At 40.9% G+C, this 27,825-nt stretch overlaps 1 protein-coding gene across 2 annotated transcripts; it reads left to right on the forward strand.

The window, feature by feature from the left end:
• Positions 1 to 675: 675 nt before the first annotated feature.
• KBTBD11 (kelch repeat and BTB domain containing 11) lies at positions 676 to 25,029 on the forward strand. Of its 2 annotated transcripts, none has more exons than XM_083350008.1 (3): positions 676 to 920; positions 11,597 to 11,851; positions 18,724 to 25,029. In XM_083350008.1, the coding sequence occupies exons 2-3, from the start codon at positions 11,827 to 11,829 to the stop codon at positions 20,670 to 20,672; spliced, it is 1,974 nt and encodes a 657-aa protein (XP_083206134.1). In that variant the 5' UTR covers positions 676 to 920; positions 11,597 to 11,826; the 3' UTR covers positions 20,673 to 25,029. The 2 variants fall into 2 exon arrangements, with proteins under 2 accessions (XP_083206134.1, XP_083206135.1); XM_083350009.1 differs by lacking the exon at positions 676 to 920 and adding an exon at positions 2,277 to 2,473.
• Positions 25,030 to 27,825: the final 2,796 nt, after the last annotated feature.

Genomic DNA, 27,825 nt, shown 5'->3' on the forward strand with positions numbered 1-27,825 from the left:
TTCAGGTGTTCACTATTTACTTTTTTCACTTCCTGAGAAAAGCCACTTTCTCTCTGGAGACAGAGCTCCAAACGAGGTGCTGCACATCAAGAGATGGCTTTTTCAAGTCACTTAAGGATAATTAGACTATTAGCAAAAATGACAATTCTGACAAAGGAGAATATTTGCAGCTCAGGGTTGAAATGAGGGATCCTTGGTGCTCTCTGAGCCTTGTTGTTTTCTTGAAGACGTTTCATTACCCGACGAGGTAACCGCAACACCAATTCTATCTGTAGTCTCTACCAGTGAATCTACAGGTTTAGGATCGCGTCGCGCAAGCGGGGCTTGCCAGGGCGGCGCCAGGCGCGATCCAGCCCGTGGATAAACAAAAGCTCAGCCTCAAGGCCGCGAAGGGCGATGCTCGGGCGCCGGTCGGGAAGAAGCAGCCATTTCCAAACAAAGGACTGCCTTCTCTTGAGGGCGGCTGGCAGGAGCCGAGAGCTCCCTACACCCCGCCAGCCTCCATCGACCCCTCCATCCGCACGCGCGGCTCGCCACCTTTTCCGGGGAGCGCGCGCTCCGGCACTCGCTCCTGCATCATTCACACGGGCACGAGCGCGCGCAGCCACCAGCCCGCGGATTTCTCCGGGGGATCCGAGCGGGCGAGCTAAAGGAGGACGCGGGCCGGCCGGCCGGCTGAACGCTAAACCGGGGAGGTTTCCCTCAGCGGCCTGCGACTCGGCGGCGGCGGCGGCGGCACTGCGTCGCCATGAGCGGTCAGGCGCCTCGCTCCCCGGGCTGGCTGGAAGGCGGAAACGGCGCGCTTTTGCGCTCCGGCGGAGGGGGCGGCGGCGGCGGCGTCGCCTCAGCTTGCCGTTGACTGCGCGGGTTGCAGCCGGTCGGGAGAGTGGACGGGGCGCCCGCCTGACAGGCCGGCCGAGGTGAGGCCACCGGCTCGGGAACCTTCCCTCAAGGCGAGCGGAGGCGCTCCCCGCAACTTCTCCCGCGGCGAGCGGGCGGTCAGGGGAGCGGTTGCGTGCCCGGCGTGCCGGGCTTTTAGAATAGGCTGCGGTTTTTTTACGCAGCTTCCCGCAGGGCCCGCCGATGATCCTGAAGCGAAGCGAAGCCAAGCAAGCGGGAGGCTCTGCAGCTTTGCCCGGCGCGGGGGCGAACTTGCTCGTTCAGGTCTCTTTTTCCCCAGCTCCCATTTAATTTGGATTGATTCTGGCCTTTAGCTGGAAAGGGTCTTGCTTAACTGGGGGTGCGAAGGGCGGGAGGGACGATGAGAGGCTGCCGCTTGGCACGAACTGGATCTTCCAGAGGGACGGCTGCCTCGCTTCATCCCTGGTAAAATGCACCGTTCAAGAATTGCAGCCTGGAAGCCGAGTGGGTGGGTGGGTGAGAGCGAGCCAGCCAGGACAACCGAGGGAAATCTCTTCCTAATCGAGATTGTGGAGCCAGATCCCCCCCTGATTTTGGCTTCCCCACCCACTTCCATTAATCCATTTGTACAGTAGGACCACAGCTGCACTGAGCATGCTCTCCCCCACACTGGGCATTCATCCTCTTCTCCACTGCTCTGGCTCTGGCTCTTTCTGGCCAAAGCCTTCAAATAGGCAGAGAACTTTCCTGTCATATTCGTTGGGTTGCTTGCATTTTGATTTCCCTTGAGATTTTGCATTGTGGTCTCTGTTAGACTGATGCCTCTTCTGCCAACTTGCCTCTTCCCTGGTGGAAAAGGCACATACTGTCATACAGATTTGTCTTGAGGTTTCTAATAACAATTGGTTTCATCCTTGCCTTTCCCCCCCCCCCCAAACCACTAAGCCTTAGACAACCACCCCTGCTTGAATCGTGGTGCTTAGCAATTCTTAAGAAATGCAGAACGTTACTGGATGAAAACAGCTGTTTTAAAATCTCCATCTCTCCTTTCCAGTTTGAATTCTGTTATTTTTGGACATCAAAGGGTACAATTGAATTTAGGGGAACTAAAGATAGGCTTGGAAGGATGTAGATTTAGATGTAGATGTAGCTGCCCTTCAAATTAAGACCTATTCTTCCATCTCATAGAGCAATTACAATCCTTAAACACAGATGAAATCTTAATGGTTCATTAACAACAGCAAATATGCCTATTTTCTAAATTTTAGGATAACCTGTCAGTCCTAGCATCTCAGTCTCCTTCAAAAAAAAAAAGATGAATTGGTGTTTGACAAAAATAGGTTACCATCTGGCCAAGCTGAAGAATTTATAATTATATAATCATACTGATATAGGAGATTCTCCTTCTCTTCCCCCTCCCAAGAATAAGATTCTAAGCTTCCAGTGAGTACCAGTATATAAATTTCTGCAAATGACTGGCTGAAGATGCTGAATTTAGTCTTTACCAATAGCTGGTTAAATTTTTGAGGATCACATCTCCTAGAATTTTAAAAAGGAATTTTGGGATTCATCATTGCAGCACATCTGGACCCAGGACACCAGACTCAGAAAGGTTGGTAAAACTGATGTTCGCTAGTATACATTTACTGCATTGTAAAGGCATTAAGTTATCTCTGAACCAATGGAGAGTTCTAAAACATGCTTGTTTTAGGGAACTGCTGTTCCCATCTCTAACTGATCCCTGCAGAATTCTCCTTTAGAATTTCACTTTGGGATTATTTTTCTTGAGAAAGCATGTACAGTACTATGAGTTTGTTGCTGTTTCACATAACAGATTATAGATATTTTCTCCTTAAAGAGCTGAAGGAGACATCCAGAAAATTCTCTAACCCTTTCAAGGTTACTTTGCTTCCTTTTTTCACCAAGACCAGGAATACCTCTAATCTTTCTGATAGCAAACATACTTTGTAGTTTGACTTTTTTCCCCCCAGTTGTCTCTGGCTTCACATTAACCTTTCATTTGAACTAGCTGTGTTCTGTCCTTTCCAAGGCAAGCTGAACTGTCAGGAGATATATTGATGCAGGAAATGTTGTCTGGATCCAACCTAGCATGACTACAAGATGACCCTAATCAAGATGGCTAGTGAATTTCATTTAGCAACCCTCTGCTTCTTTCTACCTTCTTACTTACAGCTGGGGAAAATAAACTTGCAAGATAGAAATAGGTTGTAATCAAATGGCAGGAGATTATTTTTCATTTTCAAGAAGGAATTGAGACTCATGTATTTTGGAGTGGGGTGGGAGAAGAACATATCTCCAATATACCTCCTAGAAAACATTTTTATTACTCCTGGAGCCCTTACAGGTATTATCTTCAAAAATTTAGTTTGTGCTTTTTTAAATATGCAAAATAAGAAGCAAAATAGGTACTTTAGGCTTACCATGCTGGTTTTATGTATGAAAAAAAAATCTCAAAATTAGAAGAGGACATTTGACCCAACCTCTTGGTGATGCTACTTTCGTATCTCCTCTGAGAGGCTGATTTGAGCACACACTTTCAGGATCCTCAAAATGATCCATTTTACACTCTACACAAAATGTTGTGCTTGAAGCTTTTTGAAACAAAATGCTGTAATTTGCACACACCTAATTACAATATTTCATGATGTGTTTTTTCATGCTGTAGCTCGAGGATCTAGTGAAAATTACTATATAATTGTGGGTTGATAGTTAACAGAGTACATGTAGTGCTTGGTTTACAACAGTTCATTTAATGACTGTTTGCATTTACAAAGTCACTGAAAAAAGTGACTTGTGACCATTTTTCATACTTAGACCGTTGCTGCAGCACCACCATGATCACATGATCAAAATTCAGATGCTTGGCAACTGACTCATATTTATGATGGTTGCAGAGTCCCATGGTCTTGTGATCACCTTTTGCAACCCGTGGGGAACCCAGGTTCATTTAACAACCATGTTACTAACTTAACAACTGTAAGTTGGAGATCCACTTAACAGCTGTGCCAAGAAAGGTCGTAAAATGGGGCAAAACTCACTTAACTATCCTAGAAATGCAAATTTGGGGCTTAACTGTGGTCCTAAGGACTACCTGTGTCATACTAAAGTGTGGTAAAGAGCAGGCCTGTGTCAGATTGCAGATGACAGTGTTAACATGAGCTGGTATTACTAAAGCCAAATTCAGACTCCCATTGTTCTATTCACATTTTTTTTCACTCTGAACAAAAGAATGAGTTCTTGTGTTCGATGTTTAGGCTGCAGTTATTGCCCTGCTTAATCAGGGGGAGACTCCTTAAAGTCAACAGCCCTGTTCTGAGCATAGAATTACTTTGGATGCAAAACTATTGGGATTGGGGGTGCATCAAGTTGGTCCATCTACTGTCCTCACCTGCCCCAAATTAGCACACGAGGACTATGCAGAGAGTTTGATTATGTTGACCATGGAATGCCTCCAGAGGGAGCAATCCTAGCAACACGAAATCAAAATACATCGTGCAGCTATTCCAGTTTTTTTTTTAATGGAATAGAAAGAGATAAGCACTGGGAAAACACGGGAGGCTTACTAATGGAAAATGATCTCATGATCTCTTGGAAAAGGCCAAGTGACTGCACAATATAAGCAACTTCATCCTGAAGGACCCGGGGCAGGGAACAGATGGCTCCCTGCCCGGTCCCATAATCTCCTGTGCTCTCTTCTGGTCCTGCAGTTAAAAGTGCAAAGCTAAAGAAGACTCTTTGTAGACAGGACTTCTAGAGTGCTGGAAATTGCATTGTGCAAATTAGCGGCAAATTAGAAACACAAGTCTATCAAAAAATGACTCGCGCTAACCAGGAACTCCATTATCAAACTAAATAATCCAATCTCCTACAAGAGGAGCTATGTAAGAACATTATTTAGAAGAGCATAAATGTACTGTAGACACTCAGAACACCAGGGGGAAAAAACAGATCGCCTTAAAGAACATCTTCCAACAAAATCGATACCTATGCAAATTTATCCAACCACTCAACCCAATACAGCACAACTAATGCAAGCTATGAAAAGAATAACACTGCCATACATCAGAAACCTCTCAGGAAAAAAAGACTATTACAATCTCATCTGCAGTAGCTTCTTTATTATTAACCTCCCTGCATCTATTAGAGCTACAACAGTTCATTTAGTGACTCTTCAAAATTACAGTGGCAGTGAAAAAAGTAAGTTGTGACCATTTGTCACAATTATAACCATTGCAACATCCCATTGCCACCTGATCAAAATTCAGATACTTGGCAATTGACTCATACTTATGATGGTTGCAGTGACCTGGGCTCAAGTGATCACTTTTTGTGATCTTCTGACAAGCAAAGTCAATGAGAAAGCCAGAATAATTTAACAACCATGTTGCTAACTTAAGAACTGCAGTGATTCACTTAACAACTGTGGCAAGAAAGATCATAAAATGGAGCAAAATTCATTTAACTGTCTCACTTAGCAACACAAATCAAGGACTACTTGTATTCTTTTTTTTTGTTTTAACTTTGCTTTTGTAATTTTTAATTCTTTCCAATATTATATAATGGTTTTAATTAAAGATTGTCTTATTGATTTTCTATTTTACTGGATTGTTGCACACTGCCAAGAGTCACTTTCTGTGAGATGGGCAGCCATATAAATTTGATTAATAAAAAAAACAACCAGAGCTCTCAAAAAAATAATCTTAAATACACTAGAAGTTCCATTAGCTCCAAAACAAACAACAATAACAACAAAACAGGACTATAATATATTGTGTAGGAACTGTAACAGTCACTATGTAGGCTAGACAGGTAGAAGAGCTCATCCATGAACACCAACTAACAGAAGTTTCAATGTAAATGCATTAACCTCACAACACATGGACACGTAGTTTCAACTGGGAAACTTTGAGCACCTTAGAGTACCTTTGAGCACCTTCCTCTTAGACCAGACATGTCAAACACAAGGCCCGGGGGCCGGCCCGCGAAGTGGTTTCATGTGGCCTGTGAATCCATCCTGGAAACAGTGAGGGAACGGCCCCCACTGCCTTGGCCTTGGCCCAGAGACCCTCCTTCTGCCAGAGACCCTCAGATCTTCCCACTCCTGCCCAGGCCCCCATAGGCACCCTTGATGCGAACGATGTAGAGCTGGCCATGCCCACCCAGTAGGCCATATGTACTCTAGCCACGCCCAACCAGTAGGCCACACCCACCCTGGCCACACCCACCCGGCCCCTTGAGGGCAACCGCAATGCTGATGCGGCCCTCAGTGAAATTGAGTTTGACACCCCTGCCTAAGACCAAGCTAAATTCAAAAATGCTAGGGAATTCCTGGAAGCCTGGTATTCTGACAAATCAGCCAACAACAGGCACATTATTCCAAAGAGACAATAAAAAAAGCTAGAAAGAAAAAAAAAGACCAAACCACCACCTCACTAGCCATCATATAAGCAGGGATTAACACCAAAATTAACACCAGACTTAACAATCAAGCAGTAAATAACATCTCAATCAAGGAGAAAACAACATCCCTACAAATTCTGATTGGCAAGCTAGTGTACATAAGCAGAGAGCAAAAGAGGAGGACAGGGTCATTAGACAACTACAGTAATTCCAACCAAAGACAAATGAGTAAATTTCTGCAATCATATTTAAGCTCTTCTTTCTGTTGTCCCATCAGTAACTCCCTTTTGAATCCACCCCAATAAATTACAGAATACTTTGCTTCTAGCTGGAACTGAACTGGTGGATTTTTTTTACTCTGCAGAGTTATTCTGCAATTGGACTCTTCTTCAGTATAGGTCATATGGGTGAATGCTGTTGTTGCTTACTTCTGCCTGATAGACATATTGCTGCCCAATGGTCAAGTTCTTTATCTTGTGGTTTTGTGTATGCTTTTTTGTAGTCAACACTGATCCAAGATGTTGCTTATTAAGAAGTATACTTCTATGCATTTCTACTTAGAAGCAAAGAGCAGGCATAGGCATTTAATCTGAAATGCTGAAGCGAGATAAGATAAGATAAGATACCCTTTATTGTCATTTTTTACTGTGGGCACAATGGCACACGTTAAAAATAAAATTTAGTTGCTTGCTCTCAAAGTGTACACATACATAACACACATTTAAACACACTATGTACAACATATGTATAGACCTACACCCTTAAATATAAGTAACATATAAATATTAATCACTGACCATCTTGAATACATAACGGAAGGAGGAAGCTTTATAGTTCACAAGGTTAATACTGCATGGAACAAAACTGTGACTGAATCTGGATGTTCTGCTCCGGATACCCCGGAGCCTCCTCCCAGAAGGTAACAAGGAAAACAGATCGTTAAGAGGATGTGTAGTGTCCCAGACAATCCACAACGTTTTAATGTTTTCTCTTTGAAAAACTAAAAAAAAATGCCAAGGAGAGAAAGAATTAGAATTCTCATTCAATCTTGATTCTTTCTTCCTTCTCATTTTACAGTGGGTGCCTGATAAAAATCTCCTTATGTGCTTTCTAGTATAACTCAGTAAAAATCTGCCTCCTCACATTGGTTTGGGTTTGGTTTGGTAATATTGCAACATAACCAGGAGACTAGTATGGTCCCTCTGGTTTACTGCATTCACAAAAGTTTCACCAATTGGCTGGTCAATAAGATGATCACCTGAGTGGTGGTGAGAGTTGGAGAAGAGACCTATTTTGGCATCATGTTCATAAGGGCATAGCTGTAGAAGGTGTGTTATTGCTGTTCCCCATCTTGGTGTGCCCAAACAATAGAAGCAAATCAGCTGGACCCATCAGTTTTAACCTTGGGCAGTATGGCCGAATGTGCATTGGATCTAAAACAATCACTAACTGGTTGTCCCCATCCCTGGTTAATTTTCAAGAACTGCAGAAGTTGATGACTTTTCCATTCATTATCATTTTTTTTCCATATAAAGCAGGGGTGGCAATGGTATTTAATTGAACATTAACACCTTTAATATTTAAAGACTCCCATAAACCTACTAATATACCTTAATTTACAATGCCAAAAAGATACTTAATGGTCACATGACCATATTGTGTGGATCAGTGAGCCTCAAATTTCTTACATCTTCAGCAAAAATAAAACTCTTTTCTATCCTTACAAATGCATTGTTTGAGGAGGCCAATGTACCCTAAATACAGTTTTTGATAAATCAACCTTAATCTCAAATCTGTACGTACCATGTCAACATTTTAAGGTCCTGAAGCCATTGCTAATGTTATAGTTACACTGTAGACTCATTCTTGATATATTTTAAAAGAAATTATTGTACTTATGCTTGTGTGGTCCTAATCAGTGAAATGTGTGTTTGGAAGCTTTTTTTATTGCTGCTGCTGTGGTTATAGAGATTGTCAGAGAAAATATATCCTTACTAGCTAAAGTAATTGTACTTATTTTAAGCACTCTGGGACTATACTATGACTAGTAATGGATCATGAGAAAGTTTTAATAGGTACTTTGAGAATAGCTGTAAAGATATAATCTAAGCTGAATTCTGTTAAGGCAAAATTGCTGTAAAGATGAATTTTTTTACAGAATTAAACTAACACCCCTTTCTATATTTAAATACTATATTTCACAAAGTTTTAAAAATCCTTGCCTTGATAGAGGACTATATTTTGTTTTAAAAGAAAGCTATTTTTCATTTTATCCTGATTCAGTGAAAATATTTTTGGTCTAATGTAGTCAAATGCTAACACAATAGTAGCAAAAATCTGTACCTCAGAAGTAAAATGAGGGTGAAGATTCATTCTCCGAGCTTGTGGGTTGGTTTCCAAATGTTTTGTTACCAGGTTGGGAACAGAGTTTAGGGATACTTTAGGGGTGCTAGTACTTTAAAGTACCTTATTTCAGGTAGATACTTAAGCATTTATGTTTGGGTTAGTATCAGAACTGTAACATGATTAATTCTAAAATGTGCTCCCAGTGCTGTAGAGATCTCTTCAAATGAATTTTAACATAATGGCCTTGTTTGTATCACTTAACTGAGCCATGGGATATGTGAGTCGTATAAACTCCAAAATTGAATTAACTGACCAAGGGAATTAACCCAGAGGTTAGATTTAGCACCACACAGATCTAGTTTAATTACCCTCTTGGGTTAATCATGATATCCCTGGAGTCTTGTAAACTACTTTATGGAATGTTAACTGTTCCATTTGACATCCTAGACAGGCTCTACAAAATAAGGACCTCTCTCTCTCTCTCTCTCTCTCTCTCTCTCTCTCTCTCTCTCTCTCTCTCTCTCTCACACACACACACACACACACACACACACAGAGAGAGAGAGAGAGAGAGAGAGAGATGAAGAACATTTATAAATGGGCAAGGACAGGGCTTTTTTCTCATAGAATGCTCAGAACGGAGTTCGGGTACCTTTTTTGGATGGAACCTTGTAGGGTAGGCAAGGCGGGTTGTATGAAATGTGTGAGTTCCGGCACCTTTTTGTTTTACAAAAAAAGCACTGGGCAAGGAGCATGGCTTCTCTGAAGTGATACTCCTCCCAGTTGCACTCTTATACTATTAAAAAAAATCTCTCCAGGGGAAAAAATAAAAGGGAAATGGAGAGGAAACTGACAACCTTCTAGCCTACTTTCTACTGGCTGGGATAACTATCCAAGATTTTGTGGGCTTGTGTTTTTAACTCTGACTTGGAGAGTAGTGTGATGTGTACAAGACTTTTTAAAAAAAACCTTGTGCTTGGCTAATATTTATATCTGAGATACATCAAATATCCTTGGATCAAACATTGTTGATATTATTTGCAACAATGTTTCTGTGCTGCATAGCTGCATTTTAATATCCTTTAAGCATCTTCTAATGTTCCTAGTGTTTTATATTAAGTTTTTATATTGTTCTAGTGAGATGAGTGGCATCTAAACTTAATAAATGAATAGGTTATAAATAAAATAGCAACATAGCAGCAGTATTTGAAAGGTGGTGGTTTTTTCCCTAGCACCTTCAATCTGAAAGAAAAAAAGGTAGGTAGGTATAGTAGATATATAAATAGATATCCCGATAAGCTAAAGCCCAATTAAAACTAATTAAGCATATATATGTATACAGTATATATATGTATACAGTATACAGTACACACACACACACACACACACACACACACACACACACACACACACATATATATATATGAGATAATCTGTATCTCCTAAATTTCCCTGGTAATCCCACATGCAGCTGAGTATTAAAACAAGTTTATTTCTGGGGGGAAAAAGCCTTTGGGACTTATGTGATAATCAGAGACATGTTGTCAATAAAAATAATATCTGAGGGTAACACTTCATTTTTCAGTATGCTAAGGTATTTATGTATGCATGCATGCATTTGAGAAATCTAATAAAGTCACTTGTGAAGGCCAAGAGAAATTTCATTTGGCATATGGGTGCTCTGAAAGTCACATTGATGATGTAGGGACAATGTTGTTTTGTCTTTAGTAATTTTGTTTGTTTGTTTGTATCCTGCCTGTATTATTTTTACAAATAACTCCAGGTGGCAAACATATCCACTGTACCTTCCTCTTCCTATTCACAACATTTTCCATTTTAAAAGTTAAAAAATAAGCTTGCACAATGTGAACTGCTTATTCTATGAACTAAAACAATTTCTTTCTGGTTACCAAGTAAAATTAAGGAAATCTTTGAAAAAAAAATGCTGATTTGCCAAACTAGCTTAATGTGAAATTTGTGCTGATGAAGGAAAACTGACTTGTATCATGTGATTAGGTGGGTTTTTTTGTAAATAACTATTAGCTGGAAATTATAACTTCTGTACTGCTATATATAGAAGGAGATGTTGATGTAGACACTGCTTAGTGTTGAACCTGATTTAGGGCAAGCTTCTTGACTACTTACTTTTTCTCAATGTTTTTTGGAAGGAAAGATACAAAGCTGAAGTTCAAACACTTTGGTTACTTAATGAAATGAGAGGACTCATTGGAAACATTCCCTGATGTTGGGAAAAACTGAAGGCGAAAGGAGAAAGGCATGACAAGAGGATGAGATGGTTAGATAGTGTTGCTGACATAATGAACATGAATTTGGGCAAATTTGGGGAGGGGGGGGCTAGTGTGCTATGGTCCATGGATTTGCCAAGAATGGACTTGATTTAGTGATTGATCAACAGCAATATATGTCGAGGTGAACCCTTTCCCAAACTGCTTTTGTCAGATTACTTTTAGCAAGTCAGGTAACTTGATTGTTATGTATGTTGAGTCTTGTAGTTTTATGCTGAGATCCAGGAAGTGATTTTCATTTCAGATACACTACATAGTGAACATGTTTTTCATCTTCATTACATTACATGGGCTGGATAAATCTTTTGATGTAAGTAAAAACATAAATTCCCACCCTGGAATTTCCTGCACTAGATTAATTGTATGGTGCTATACCTACATGGGTTTTCCTAATTAGTGGATAGAAACGTAATCTCTTTCATTCCAGTAAAAAGAAAACAGGATAATGAACTGCCATTTGGGGACTTGCATCAGGTCAAAAGAACTCTGGAGAAAAAAAAAGTAATGTGTTTAGTTTATGGGACTCAAAACCCATTATTAAAAAGAATATAACTATAATAAAAACTTCTTTTGTGGGAATTACTCCAGATAAAACATGTATGGCAGTACTTGTTTCATTCGGAAAGTAGCAATCATTGAAACTTTCTTTCTTAATTGTATAGGTGGTGAAAGTAGCCAATGGCCTCCTAAGAAATGGAAGACCTTGTTGAAGCTGAATGAAGTCTTGCAGTCACAACAAAATGTTCTGAAAAAAATGTATAGTATTGCAGCTAATTTATTCCACTGAAACAATTTTGGAATGACCTATATTTGATACCACTGACACTCAAATACAACCATCATAATAAAAAAACATCAGATTCTCAAATACTTTGAAGAAGGAATCCGAAGGATGCCATCCATCACAAGAAACTCAGGTAATATAAGCAAAAATACCTATAAGATAAGTTATCACTTGAGTTGCCATTGATTGACAGATTTAAGTGACCAAAGACAGCAACGTATGCACATTAGTGAGCAAGCTGTGTTAAAGACAGTGGGAAGTAAGTATGAATAGATTTTTGAGGGATTAACCTCAATGTAAATCCCTTTACATAAATATGCTATTACCAAGTCTCACTAAATTATTTTTCTATGATATTTACAATTATTATTATTACTTTGGTGAAATACAGGTCTTTTATCTTTAGAACTCTTCCCGAGGAGGAATATTTAATTAGGGTCTTAAAATCATAGGGTTTGAAGGGACCCTGGGAGTCTTCTTGCCCACTTCCTTATCCAGTATAGCAGTCCTCATATCATCTTAAACAAATGATAGTTCAGTTTCTTCTTGAAAATTTCCAGTGATGGAGCACCCATAGCTTCAGGAGTAGGCTGTTCCCACAAGTTAATAGCTCTCATACTCAGGAAATTCCTCCTCAAGTTTGGATCTTCCATTGTAAAGAACTGATTGGATCACTTTTTTGCAGTTGAGAAGCTTTACTTTAAAGAACCCATGGGTTCTTGTCCTGTCTTCATGTTCTCTGGAGAATAAATCCACAACCTCTTTCCATAAGTAGGAAAACAGCTATCATGTCTCCTGTTAACCTTCTCCTCTTTAGGCCAAACATACAAAGTTCCTTCAACCATTCTTCACAAGAACAGAACAAAATAACAGAATTGGAAGGGGCCTTGGAGGTCTTCTAGTCCAACCCTCTGCTCAGGCAGGAAACCCTATACCAGGGGTCGGCAACCTCGGCTCTTTTATGACTCGTGGACTTCAACTCCCAGAATTCCTGAGCCAGCTATGCTGGGAGTTGAAGTCCACGAGTCATAAAAGAGCCGAGGTTGCCGACCCCTGCCCTGTACCATTTCAAACAAATGTTTGTCCATTCTCTTCTTAAAAACGTCCAGTGTTGGAGCATTCACAACTTCTGGAGGCAGGTTGTTCCACTGATTAATTGTTCTGTCAAGACAATTTTCCTTAGTTCTAGATTGCTTCTCTCCTTGATTAGTTTCCATCCAGTTTCTTGTCCTGCCTTCAGGTGCTTTGGAGAATAGCTTGACTCCCTCATCTTTGTGGCAACCCCTGAGATATTGGAACACAGCTATCATGTCACCCCAGCCCTTTTCATTAAACTAGACATACCCAATTTAAACAATTGTTCTTTATATGTTTTAGCTTTCAGTCCCCTAATCATCTTTGTTGCTCTTCTCTGCACTTTTTTTAGAGTCTCAACATCTTTTTTACATCACAGTGACCAAAACTGGATGCAATATTCAGAGAATGGTCTTTCAAAGGAATTATAAAATGGTATTAATACTTTGTGTGATCTTGATTCTATCCCTGTTAGTGTAGCCTAGACTGTGTTAGCTTTATTGGCAGCTGCAGCACACTGCTGGCTCATATTTAAGTGATTGTCCACTAGGACCCCTAGATCCCTTTCACGGTTGCTACTATTGAGCCAGGTACCACCTATACTAAACCTGTGCATTTGGTTTTTCTTGCCTAAATATAGAGGTTTACTTTTTTCACCATTGAATTTAATTTTGTTAGATAGGACCCAATATTCAAGTCTGTCAAGATCCTTCTGTATCTTGAGCCTATCTTCACCGTGTTAGCTGTTCCTGCCAACTTGGTGTCATCTGCAAATTTGATTTCCCCATCCATCCCCTCATCCAAATCATTGGAGATGAAGATATTGAAGAGTACTGCATACTTAGGAACTGACCCACTGCATACTTTCCTCCATGTAGATACAGTTCCATAGAGGACTACATGTTGAGTGCAGATGGCCACCAGTTACAAATCCACCTGGGTAATGACGCTGTCTAACCCATTTTTCTATCTTATCAAGTTGTAGGTTGTGGTTTACTTTTTCAAATGCCTTACTGAAGTCCAAGTAAATTGTATCCAGAGAATTTCTCTGGTCCACTAATTTTGTCACTTTATCAAAGAATGCAATAAGATTGGTCTGGCATGGTTATGACTTTGTTTGCCTCTAGGTGTTTGCAGACCCGTTGCTTGATTATCTTTTCCAGAATCTTCTCAGGTATTTATGTCAGGTTGATAGGTCTGTAGTTTCCTGAATCTACTTTTTTGTCCTTTTTTTTAGGTTTAGTCTCCTAGCACTTTACCATCTTTGTTGCTCTTTTCTGCACTCTTTCCAGTTCCTCAGTGTCTTTTCTGTATTGTGGAGGCTGTAACTGGATGCAGTATTCCAGGTGTGCTGTGACCAATGGAACACAAAATGATATTGTTTTCTATTGTCTTGATATTATAGATGCAGTAAAAAAAACTGCACTGGCTTTTCTGGCACCTTTGCTGCTTTGCTAACTCATACTTAATCTTTTGTGTCTACCAAGATAACCAGATCTTTGTCTCAAGTACTATTGCTAAGCCAGGTAACATCTATCTTGTATGTGTGCATTGGTTTTTCCTGTCTAAATACACACCCTAACATTTCTCATCAATCAACATTTCATTGGATAGGACCCAAAGTTAAGTCTATCAAGATCCTTTCAAAACTTGTCTTCTGGGGTATTAGCATCCCTCTCCTCAGCTTTGTGACATCAGTAGATTTTATCAATATCCCTTCTATTCTATCATCTAAATAATTTGTGAAGACGTTGAAAATTATTGGGTCTGTGACTGAAACTCTGGTACTCCACTGCATACCATCCTCCATGTAGATATAGAACCTGTCCCACCAAGTTGCAGTTATACCTACACTGTCATCCTATACTAGGATTAAATTCTTCCTGTTCTTTGCCCACACTCTGTGAATTCTATCAGCATCTGAGTCTTAATAATGTCCTCCTTAAATTCCTGTGCAGCATCTCTTGGTGTATTCTTGAGCACCCCTTTCTTTCCTCTTATCCTTTCCTTGTTGTAAGGTTTACTGTTTTGGATCTTGTTTTGGGCAGGGATAGGCAATTAATTTAACCAAGAGGCCACATGAGAAACTGGGACTCTTGTGGAGGACCACTGCCATCCCTTGCTGCCGCATCCACTGCCCTGCCCTGACATTATCGACCCTGCAGACGAGAGAAGGGACAGTTGAAGGGCTCTATGTGGCCTAGGGGCCATAAAATGTCCATGTCTCATTTTGGGTGTGATTTTAAGTAATGATCATCCTCTCCTTCCAGCTTTAGTTTAAAGACCTGCAAATGACTTTATCAAGATGTCTTGCCAAGCTGTTCTTCCCAGACTTTTATGAGATGCAGCCCATCTGTTGCCAGAAGGCTTTCTTGTCCACACATCCAATTTTCATTAATAATAGAAAAATCCTGAATCATGAGTAAATAAATTGCAAAATTAATCACAGTGATAAATCATTTGGTACTGTAACGGATTATTTATATGCATATAGACTTCTCTAATAGGATTGTTGCAAAGTATAAACATGTTAAAACCCATCTAAATCAGTCTCACTTAATGAATACTTCGATTATACATCAGCTTTGCAGAGCACTTGCAGCTGTTGGCCACCATAAATCCACTTTTCTTTCCATTCATGTTTGAATAGAGACGTATTAGCAAAAGGATAATACCAGGTTGATAGGTGTTTAGCATTATAATATTGCATAAAAAGTTACCATAGAGTTGAAAATCTGTACAAGATCAGATGCCAAATTTGATGCTTTGGCTTTTTGGAAAACATTTCATCATTGATTTGCTGCTCTGTTTAATGTTCAAAAATTACTGCGATTGATCCTTGGAAATCTTTTAGAAGTTGCTCTCAGCTCCCATTCTCTCCACATTTATAAAAGGTGTTAGGACCTCCTTTTTCTAAATCATTTGAACTGCACTGATTGTTTTAGTTTGGTGGGGAATGCATTGAAATAATAAATACATTTACAATACCATGCTAAAAAGGCCATCCATCTATTGTTGATTTGGTTCAGCATTGAAGCACACACTCATAGCACCCTTTCATTCACCAAGCTATCAAGCAGAATTTGTGTGCTTCTGATTTTGTACAAATTACTAGAGCTGTACAAAATCTCCAGAAGAGGTGCTTTGGGATGCTCAACAGCATGTAGAAAACATGTCTTCTTCAATAAATCAGTCACTTTTTTTTTGCAGGCATATGCAGTGTTGTAGAAGATTCTGGCTGTCTGCCCATGGGTATTTTTCCAGCCTTGGGAACACCACACTGCAACCTAGCACAAATATTGTAGAATCCCATTTATAGTTTCATTGGGTTGGGTCATGTCACCTCTGGCCAACCCAGTGAATACTTCAGTAGTGAATAGTGAACTGAAGTTACCTCTACACAACAGGATGTTTATTTATTTATGTTTATTTTCATCCCACCTTTATTATTTTGATAAATAACTCAAAGTAGTAAACATATTTAATACTTCTTTCTCCTCCTGTTTTTTCTACAACAACCCTGTGAGATGGGTTGGACTGAGAGAGTGACTGGCCCCAAATCACCCAGCTGGCATTCATGCTTAAAATGGGATTAGAACTCACCATTTCCTGGTCTCTAGCCTGGTGCCTTCACCACTAGACCAAACTGCCTCTTTGATCAATTAAAAAAAAATCAATTTTATGTACCTCTAAAAGGCCTTAAAGCAAATTACCAATATAATCTAAACCTAATATTAGATAAAACAGTTTAACAAATAAGACACTTAATAAATATTATATAATACACTTAAAATCCTAATTGACTTGTTATTAAAAACATTGTTTTTATAGCCATAGTTAAAAATCCTAATCCTACTTTTAGGATTTTTATCTGTAAATAATTTTTTTCCATACTCAGAAGTATCTCTTCCTGGATTTTAAAATAGGCCAAATAACTTTCTGTGGAAGGATTTTCTAAAAATCACAATATAATAAAAAAATATAATACAAGATCAATTTTCTTACTGGGACAAAATCTTTTGAGATGGATTTTTTAAAAATCTACCAGATAGCAGATTTAATGGCAACACATCAAATTTGTGACATTTGAAAAGATTATTCTGTATTTACTTACGTATAAGCTACTTGGATATTTACAGAGTTGAAAAATATATTTGTAGTTAATTCCAAAAATTACAGGTGTAAGCATGAAACTTAGGCTTTAGCCATTAATTCCTATACTAAATTATCCATCAACTTTGTTTTGATACAGTGAAGTGCTCTGGACTTCATTATATCAAAACAATACCACTGGAAAGTAAACAATCAGGATCAATGCTAATTGACTGGGTTTTTTTTAGTAACTTGTTTAAACCACATATCTACAAAGGATGCATTTGGTATTTCTTGAAGCAATCCTTCCTTGTTTTTAAAATATAGATTTGCCACCAAAATTTAATAGAGCTTAGCCAAGCCTTTGTTGTCAATGCAATGCCAAGTAACTAAAATTCTCTACTTCTGTTGTTATATGATCTTAAATTTTCCAGATGTATTTTAAACTTTTGTTTTTCAAAAACCAAAATTTTATGACTTCTAGATCATTGAGATGTTAAGTACTATAGAGTAAGATGCCAAGATTCAACCTTCTCTCACTCCCTCATTCTTTTTAATATTTAATATTTAAGTAATATTAATATTTGTTAAAAAATTGATCAACAGGTATGTACCAAAAAGGGCAAGGTGTATGAATTTAGCTGCCTAGGTTCCAAGTATATTTATAATTGGCAAACTAGTCCTATTTTTTTTTTCCTTTTGACCCTTTGTCTAGGCTTGCAATACAGTAAAGCCAGTGCCTGATAAAATATAGTCAGAACAAACCTGGTTTGTCACTGATCAAACAAAAAAGCATGACACACAACCTTTTTGAATAAAATATTTAAAACTTCCTAAGGGAACCTTTACCTTTACCTTTAAGTATATAATATTCAACAAGGCTATTTGTATGTCCCTTTGAAGACTGCCTAGATTTGCACCATCTCTAGAGGTCAGAGTTTGAACAATCTGGCCTGGTCTGATGGGTTTGGGGTTGGATTTAAACAAGTTTTAACACATTTTTAGTATTGTATTCTTGGGCATAATTATTTAATTCTTTTTAATCTCTTTTTTAACTTTTGTATTTACATTTTTGATACTTATTGCCCTGTACACCGCCCTGAGTCCTTCGGGAGAAGGGCGGTATAAAAATTTAATAAATAAATAAATAAATAAATTTCTGTATAGCTGGGGGGCTCTAAACTTGTCAACTTTTAAGACTTGTGGACTTCGACTCCCAGAATTCCTCAGCCAGCTGGGGATTTCTGGGAATTGAAGTCCACAAGTCTTATTTAAAGTTGACAAGTTTGGAGACCCCCCTGCTCTAGGCCAGAGTTAAACTTAACCATGGCCTGACACGAGCGGTGCTTGCTATGGAGATGTAATCATGGAAAAAGAGTTGGGTTAAGGCCAAATGTTTGCTTAGCAGAAACTGATGCTTCCCCCCCCCCCTTTTGGTTGGATACCTGAGCAAAGGGATAAAAGGAAAGAGTGAGGAAAATATCAGAAAATCAGGAGGGGAAAGGGAGGGAGCTGGGAGAGAGGGAGGCCCAGCACCGTTCAGGCCCGCCTCTCTTGGCACGGAGAGACTTGCCTGAACTTTAATCTCCACGCTGCCACCCAGGGAAGCCCCGCCTGGTCAAAGAGCGGCACCGGACAGCCGGAAGAGTTGAGTGCCCTTGGCAATTCAGAAGTTCAGCAGGGAGCCTCAGGGTATCCTCGCCTCCTGACCGGTCTTGTCAGGCGGCGAACTAGAGCGCGCACGGGCAGGAGCTGGGCTCTCCTCAGCGGCGGCGGCGGCGGCGGCGGCGGGGGGAGGGCGGCGAGAGCGCTCAGCCCTGTCTTGTGTCCCCTCCCCAGGTGAGAACGGGACCGTCGGCGAGGCGAAGAAGCGCTGCGGGGAGACGGAGCAGCCGCAGCAGGGAGAGGCTGCGGAGGGCAGCGGCGAGCGGTCCCCGGCGATGGAACCGAGCGTGGCCCCCGAGGAAGGGCCGCAGGCGCAGCTTCCCCTGCAGGCGCCCTGCGGCTTCACCTCAGCGCTCTGCTTCAGCTCGTCCGGCGATGGCGGCGGCGGCGATGACCAGGCTCCGCATCCGGAGCTCGACGCCGCCGCCTCCCCTTCTTCCTCCTCGTCCGGCAGCTGCAGCAGCAGCAGCCGCCGCGTGGTGAAGCACCAGTGGGACATTAACAACGCCACGCCCGAATCGGAGGAAGAGGAGGAAGGCGGCGGCGGCAGCAGCCGCGGCAGACCCTCGCCGGTCTCCTCGGGCGCTCCCGATCCGCTCGGCGAGCCGCCCTTCCAGCCTTTTCCTTCGCAGGCGCCGGACTTGGTGATCGAGGTGTCCGGGCGGCGGATCCGGGCTCACAAGGCGGTGCTGGCGGCCAAGAGCGACTATTTCCGCGCGCGCTCCTCGCGGGACATCCTGCGCCTCAAGGGGGTGAGCTACGGGGCGCTGCGTCTGCTGCTGGAGTACGTCTACACGGCGCGCATGGGCGAGCTGCGGCACGACAACCTGGCCGAGGTGGTGAGCGGCGCCCGCGTGCTCCAGATGCCCTGCGCCCTGCACTGCGCCGCCGAGGCCATGCGGGCCCAGCTCAGCCTGGGCAACTGCTACCAGCTGCTCTGCCTGGCCAAGAAGCAGCGGCTGGCCGAGCTGCGCGAAGCTGCCTTCCGCTTCATGAGCGACCACTACCTGCAGGTGCTGCGCGAGCCCGCCGTCTACGGGCGCCTCAGCGGAGCCGAGCGGGACCTCATCCTGAGGCGCCGCCTGGAGGCCGGCAAGGCCTGCCTGCTGGTGGCCGAGGTGAGCGACGCCTTCGAGCGGCTCGGCGCGGGCAGCCGGCCGCAGAGCCGCGAGAGCAGCCGGCCGCAGAGCCCGTCCTCGGTGGTCTCCCTAGAGGACGGCGGCGCCCTGCTCTACAGCTACCGGGAGGCGGCCCGGGAGTGGAGCGTTCTCACCCGCCTGCCCGACGAGGCCAACGCCAAGGGCTGCGCCATGTGCGTCCTCTATAACTACCTTTTCTTAGCCGGCGGCATCTCCGGCGGCCCCGGCGACCAGCGGCCCAAGCTGTCGGACAAGGTGTTTTGCTACAACCCCTTAACCGATACCTGGAGCCAGGTGAAGCCCATGGGGCAGGCCCGTTCTCAGCTGAAGCTCCTGGCCCTGGACGGGTATATCTACGCGGTGGGTGGGGAATGCCTTTTCACGGTGGAGAAGTACGACCCCCGGGCCGACCGGTGGACCCCCGTGGCCCCTTTGCCCAAGGGGGCTTTTGCCGTGGCTCACGAGGCCACCACCTGCAATGGGGAGATCTACGTGTCCGGGGGCTCCCTCTTCTACCGGCTCCTCAAGTACGACCCCAAGCGGGACGAGTGGCAGGAGTGTCCTTACAACAGCAGCCGGCGCCGCTCGGCTGACATGGTGCCCTACAAGAGCTTCATTTACCGCTTCGACGTGAGCAGCAGTCGTGGGGAGCAAGGGCAGGGGCCTGGAGTGGACGTCTTCCAGTACAATACGGTGGCCAAGCACTGGCGTCAGTGCTCCTCCTTCCGCCCCGCCGGCAGCCCGGTTCAACCCTTTCGCTGTGCCGCGTTGGGCAGCACCGTCTATTGTGTCAACCGGACTGGGATGCTGAGCTTCAACTTGGCGCAGAACGGCGAGGTGGAAGCGGACGGGGGACTTAAAGGCACCTTTGACACAGAACTGCTCAAAGCTCCCTTCGATGCTAAAGGTCTCCTCCTCCCGTTTGTGCTTATTCTCCCAGAGAAGGAGAAAATGGGGGAGCCAGAGAGTCCTCTGTCATTGTGAGAGCTGACCTGATGTTTGGGTTACTGCTTAGCATGCAGTTTGTCCCCTTTATCTCCGATGTCAACACAGTGTAGGGCTTTTACTGAAGCACGGATGAGGGCTGGCACAAGCTCTCCAGTCTTGGGTGGTGATGATGGTTGGGCTCCAAAAGCAATAGAAGAAGTAGCAGAAGCTAATCCGAGGTGGAAAGGCAGCAGTATGTAACGACTCCTTTGAGGCTATAGGAGCAAAGAGGAGACCATTGTCAAAAATATTCTTAATTCATGCATGCATGCACCACCATGGGGGATTATTGTGTTCCACCTAAAAGTGTTGGCTAGCTGTTCAAAGGCTTCTTTACTGCAATTCACGTAGGAAAGAATTCATCTCTTGGCACTCGTGTCAACCAGCCAGTGAAAAGCTGCTAAAACAGATTTAATTGTTGTAAATGTATCTGCGTTCCTTTCCAATCTAGAAGTATGTTGGATCTTTGTAAAAACCAGGAAACAGCCCATTTTAAAAAAAAAGAATTTCAGTTACGGCAGTGTTCCCTTTGTACATAGACATCTTTGAAAAGAGATTCTTCCAGGCATTGTCCGCTTGGTCTTCTTGCTCTTGAATGCAAGAAAGGAGCCACTGGAGAAATCGAAGTGTATAATGTGGGAAGAGATCTGTAGGTCATTTTGGAAGTTTAATAGGCAAAAAAAAAGTTCTGGTATGAAAAAGCAATAGGCGATCATCCACGTCATAATCTTTTCTGGTTTGCATTTTTAAGTTTAATGGAATCTTTGGTGAAGACATGGTATTGTGCAACCTCAGGAAGTTGCAACAATTGTGCATGATTTGACAGAAGCAAAACGTAAGGTTTGAAACAAATAACATTTCTCCCATTTGTATATGTCGGAAAAAGAAGGAAAGTGGTAGGGAAAAGCACCAGTATATCTATTCTGTTCTGGGTTTGCTTTTTTTTTTTTAATGTGCAACAGTTTTAGACAAAATCAGAAATATATATTATCAGTTTTAGTCTTAACATACATTTGTGTTTTTTAAACATAGTTTTGCACTGTAATTTGCATATTCAAATATTTACAAATTGTCAGGAATGAGCATATCGATGAAATTTCATTAAGGGAGATTTTTGTTTGCATAAGATTACTATTACTATCTTCTGCAGATCAGTATCCATCAAGGTAAACTAACTGTGGCTTACTTGAAATGTATTGAAAGACTTCACTTTTTTGTCCAGAATCTTCTAAGAAGAATTTGTTCTTCTGTTACTCAAATAAGAAAATGAATATTTTTTAAGCCAACTGATTTCCATTTTACACTGGTAGTTTGCTGGATTGTAAATGAGACTGGTTTTATTTTAGTTAATAATTTACTTGTCAAGTTCATTATATATAGAGGTCATATGCTTTTTATTCTTAAATCCTTTGTTGAGTCATTGCTTACTAAGCAGGCTGTTTTGAAAAGGAAAGCATCAACTTTCATACTTGTAAGCATTTGGAACAGAAATATTTTCAGTTAATTTATCTTTATTTAATTTTATCAGCTGCCTTCCAAAATCCTGCCACAATGAATTTTTCAAATTATGAGTAGAACAGCTGACACTTCGTATCCAATCATTGATTGGACTCACATGACATGTTGAGCCACAAATTGACTAATCATGGTTAGTGGACTTAAATAAAGTATTGGTTGGCTCACAGATCACACTAAGAGTGGTGTGCAGATTGTAATGGTTAGGTTTACATATCATGATAAACCAGAACCAAGCAATTCATGTCATAAGCTAGTACATTCTGTTTTTATTTTTTATAATAAAGAAAAAACACAACCCAACCCCAAAATTATATAAACACACACAAAGGAAATAACTTAGTTATTAAATTGAACTTTGATTACACAAAGAGGTATTAAATCTGACGTTATGTCAATACAGGCAGTCCTCAACTTACTACCACAATTTAACCTAACATTTCTGTTGCTAAGCAAGACAGTTAAGTGAATTTTGCCCCATTTTATGACCTTTCTACCTCAGTTGTTAAGTGAATCACTGCAGTTGTTAAGTCAGTCACATGGTTGTTAAGTAAATCAGGCTTCCCCATTGATTTTGCTTGTTAGAAGATCTCCAAAGGTGGTGATGTGACTGGGACACTGCGACCGTCATAAATACATGCCAGATATGTGTGTGAAAAATGGTCAGAAATAACTTTTTAAAGTGCCATTGTAACTTTGTAGGGTCACTGGTTGTAAATCGAGGACCAGCTGTATAGGATAAGTTTAAGTAAGTGTGCTTCTTCAGTCCAGGTTTAAAACTGGCTGGATAGTGTCTTTCCACAGGAAGAAAACCATTTATTTTTGCAGAAGTCCTTGCCTGATAAATTCAGTTTTTCATACATTGTTGAATTCCGTATTTTGGATAATTGGTTAAACATTACCTTTAAAAGCTTTGAATCTTACTTTTCTTTCTAATGGTCTATTAATTGTAATGGTATATTGTAATGGTCTATTAATTCTAATGGTATATAAATCTTTGAAAAAAAAAAGATATTTATTAATACTAAACCAAAAAGGGACCAATATGTAGCAGGTCCATTAAACATGTGCCGGTATCTCTTCCACGGTTTTAAGATCCAGCATACAAAGGATGAAATCCAGCTGTTGCTTAACAGGACTGAGTTTGTCTCCAACCACAGCTGATTTTGAAAGTCCCCTCTGGTTCATAAGCAGTCCAGAGCTTGGAGGAAAAATCTTGCTGGCTTGGGAGCAACCCCCCCTCCCCCCACAAGGAAGTAACAATATGTGTTGCATTGTTGCACTACAAACTCCACTCCTTAGGTATTTTTTAAGTGCTGTTACATAAAAGCAGAGCTTGCCTTGTAATGCCATTAAACATGGACCACTCTGTTGGGGTCATTGTGATTAGGAATCCCTGTGCATTCTCCCATCTATAGTATTGATAAGGAATTTTGTGGACTTTATTGTGTAGATACCATTTTGTGTTTCCAAAATGGTATCACAGAAACTGATTAATCCCATTTTTTAAAAAGTGAAAAATTTAGTTCTTAAATCTGTATTTTAATCTACCTTTCTTGAGATAGGATGAAAAACAGATTTAAGAGCCTCATTTCTCTCTTTATTTTTACCCAGGTGCAGTTTGGCTGGAAGGAGATGGAGTTGCTCAGCCATAGAGGGTGGTTTTGAACTAATATTTTTTTCCCTCTCAGCTCATGCTAAATATATAAACATACACATTTTAAATTTTTAACCGTTAACTTTGCTATCCAGCTCTTAAGCCCTCAAATGAAAGCTTGCTGAAAGCTTGGATTTATTTTAGTCATAGAGTGTCCTACAAAATCGACTATTTTATATAGCATATTAACTGGAAAAATGATTTTAGGGTTGGAGTGTTGCACCTGCAGTATTGACATACGAAATTTTTTTTGGTATTCTTCATCTTCTAGTCACTGGGACCTTCACCAACACGCCTGCAGTGCAGTGGAACATTAGAGGTGTGAGAAATCTTTCTGTACTTCTCACATTCTTATTTTGCGGTCCCCAAGGCTCAAGGGTGGATGGAAGTTTATGCATAATTCTGAAGATCTATCAGTCAATCAGAATAGAGCTAAAAGGGACCTTGGAGGTCTTCTGATTCAATCCCCTGCTTAAGCGGGAGACCCTATACCATTCCAGACAAATGGCTGTCTCGTCATCCTTAAAATAAAAGTCTCCAGTGATGGAGCACCCATCTGGAGGCAAGTTGTTCCAATGGTTAATTGTTCTAATTGTCAGGAAATTTCTCCTTAGTTCTAGATTACTTCTCTCCTTGATTAAACGTGTGGGCATTTCTTCCATGGTTTCCATCCATTGTTTCCTTTCTTGCCTTCTGGTTTGGAAAATAGGTTGACCCTCTCTTCTTTGCGGCGGCCCCTCAAATACTGGAGCATTGCTACTCCTAGTCCTTCTTTTCTCCAGAATAGCCATACCCAGTTCTATAAAATCCAGGTTTTATAGTAGGAAGGAGAGAACAGGGAGATGGGATGGGAATCTTACATAATTTCAGCATATGAAGATGAGGGGTGAGGGGAACTACAGTGCATAAATAGTGTTAGTTCTAAGATCTTTACTTATGGTAATTTGGTACAGATTTGACCATGAAGCTGGAAGGAGCTATTTAAAGCACATAATTTAATTTCAGAAAAGGCCTGTAGGAAATATCTGATTGAAATACTTTTTACAAGTTGCCAACTTTACAATTTATTGTTTCCAAAGGAAGCCAGTAATTCCTGTAATGAGACATATTAGGAGTGAAAATCAAAATATTAATTTATATCCACTTTGTTTTTTTTAAATAATAAATCACTTTTAAAATTGGTATCACAGTTGTGAAATGTTTAGAAGCACAGGTTTATTTTTTAAAAAATATGGCAAGATATCTATTAAAACTGGTGAATGTGAAATTTAAAACTTCAAAGTGAGCATTTTCTTAGATGATTATTACTTATATTTTCTCGGCATACTCAAGTTTAGAATCAAGCGGTGACAAGCATTGAGTAATAAGCTTGCTTGTTTACTGGTTAGATTTTAGATTTCCTCATGGAAACAACATGGTTTTACTGACAATCTTTCTCCTTTATTAAACCAATCAACCAACAAATAAATACATAAATAAAATGCATGTTAGACTATAGTGAAACTTATGAAGATTTACTCTGATGGTTTAGTTATATTCCTCGGGTTCTTTTTAATGATGATCCAGTCTGCAGGGTTCTCTGCTTCCTTCTCACCCTCATCTTGATAATCCTTCCTGGTTTTAACAGAATGAGGAGGTGGGAAGCTTAACTTTATGCCCAACTAAGTTTAAATGACTGCTTGGAAAATGCCCACAAATACATCAAGAGTGCTCATATTACATCTGTCAGGAAAAAAAAAGGCTGGCTATGTATTTATAGAGGCATCTCTTTCAATTTAAATGCTCTGAATTAACTCAGATATTATTCCATACACAAATAAAAGAATTACGTCCAAATAAGCTGAACTCTGCTTTGTTGCACATTTCAAGGAACAAATGATGAAATACAGTTTCCTGTGTTTCAACATTTTGTTTGAGACAGCAATTTTATAAACATTTTATCAGAAACAAGCTAAACCTTCCACTTCTATTTTACCCATTTAACTGGATAGTAGGTTTTAATGCTGTAAAAAGTCATTGCAACTGTTTCATTTCATTATTACCCTAATTGCCTCATGAGGGTTCCTTAATGTATCTCCTCTCTGCCTGCTAATTGTCTTGCTGTAAGGTTTGGGAGTAATTTGATACGGAGAATGCTGGCTTTCATCCTATTAAGCAATTTCTATGACTGCAGTAAGATTTCCTATTTCTTTCCTCTGTGGTATTCTATGTTCCAGATTTGCTCATTGGCCCTTCAAAACTAACTCCAGAACAAATTTGAGAGTGAAGAGTGGGAGGTAGAGTGAAAGTACATGTAGTCCTCGACTTACGACAACAATTGAGCCCAAAATTTTTGTTGCTAAGCAAGACAGGTATTAAGTGAGTTTTTTGCCCCCATTTTACAACCTCCTCCCATTTTTACAACCTTGCTTTGCCCCATTTCACAACCTTGCTTGCCACAGTTGTTATTAACTGCAGTTGTTAAGTTAGTAACCCCAGGATACTGCGCCTGTCATAAATATCAGTCAGTTGCCAAGCATCCAAATTATGATCACATAACCATGGGGATGCTGCAGTGGTCCTCAGTGTGAAATATGGTCATAAGTCACATTTTTCAGAGCCATGGTAACTTCAAATAGTCTCTAAGCGAATGGTTGTAAGTCAAGGACTACCTGTATCAGAATTATATAAAAATGCACAACTGAAGCCAGTCTATTAAGCAGATTGGATGAAAATGTTAAGAAGTAATATTTCTATTATTTCACATAATTCAGTAATAGACAAATCTCAAAATTCTGCAATATTACTAAAATTGTGTTCTCCTTGAATTTAAAGTTAGCCACAGTTGAGTATTTCCAGGACTATAATCTGTGCTTAATTACTAGCCATTTCACTTTGTTTCCTTTATGTGAGGCCTACATAATCATAGCCAGATGATTGGTTCTTTGGGCAACATATGGGATACTTCTGAATTGATTTCCTGCTCAGGGCCTTTCATTTTTTTTTCATACAAAGATTTCAGATCAAGTCTATGGCATCATTAATTTTTCAACACATAATTTGGTTAAATGAATAGCCATGAAGTTTTTACTCCATGTGTTACAAGTACATGTGGAAAATGAACTGAGCAATTACACCAAAGGCATTTTGTTTCATACAAATCCTGTTTGTTCCATGAAGCCTTTCAAAGAAGCAGCTGGGAAAGGAGTGACCCAGTGTCTGGAGTACAAAAGTTTGCCTTCGTAAAATGAGATTGATGCTGAGCATACCTGTCCAATGAATCAAAGTGAGTGTTTTATGCACAATGAGTTTGCTTGCAAATGAACACCCCATACAAAGTCAACTGCTTGAAAAGAATAAATGATTCCCATGAAAGCAGAGTCTCTCTTGTACTTTTGGTTAGCAGACAGAGGAGGTGCTTTTAGGACGTTTAGCTTTCTGTTCAAGTGGCTTATAATTCCCACTTGTCCCCTTGCAATGTTGACTTTGATGCAATTATAGAAAGTAAAGAGACACAACCCAGGATATCTTGTGCCTACCTGTAAACGCTGTTGTACCAAAGCATAGCTGTGAGGCAGAAAGGTATGTCGGCATCTTAAGAGGTTACAATGTCATAATTGTTTAATTCAAAGACTGGTCAGGTGTCCAGGTACGACATAGGTGGCCCTGGCTGTATGGGCTGTTCCTTATTGACCACATGGCAGACTCGGGAGTGATAGATGAGAATGCTGTATCGGTTACAGCTGCGCCTTTCATGGTACAGCAGGACTGTATGATGAAGCCATAGAAAAACAATTTTTAATCTGCTATCGTATGATGCAAAAGTGCCTGGCCTGCAGGTAGTCCTCAGGTTATGCTCAGAGACCGTTCAAAGTTGCAGCAGTGCTGAACAAATGGTACTTATGCACAGCCCTCGAAGTTACAGCCGTTGCAATTCCCCCATTGTCATCTGATCAGAATTCATATTTAGGACCATAGAGTGCTTCATCTCCCTCCACC

Source organism: Vipera ursinii, assembly GCF_947247035.1.
Source record: "Vipera ursinii genome assembly, chromosome: 1".
Taxonomy (NCBI): Eukaryota; Metazoa; Chordata; class Lepidosauria; order Squamata; family Viperidae; genus Vipera; species Vipera ursinii.

Bases quoted from the DNA above. Each gene is read 5' to 3' on its own strand.
- KBTBD11 (XM_083350008.1), top strand. From the start codon at position 11,827: ATGCCATCCATCACAAGAAACTCAG. The intron at 11,852-18,723 runs GTAATATAAGCA...TCCCCTCCCCAG, and splicing joins ATCCATCACAAGAAACTCAG to GTGAGAACGGGACCGTCGGC.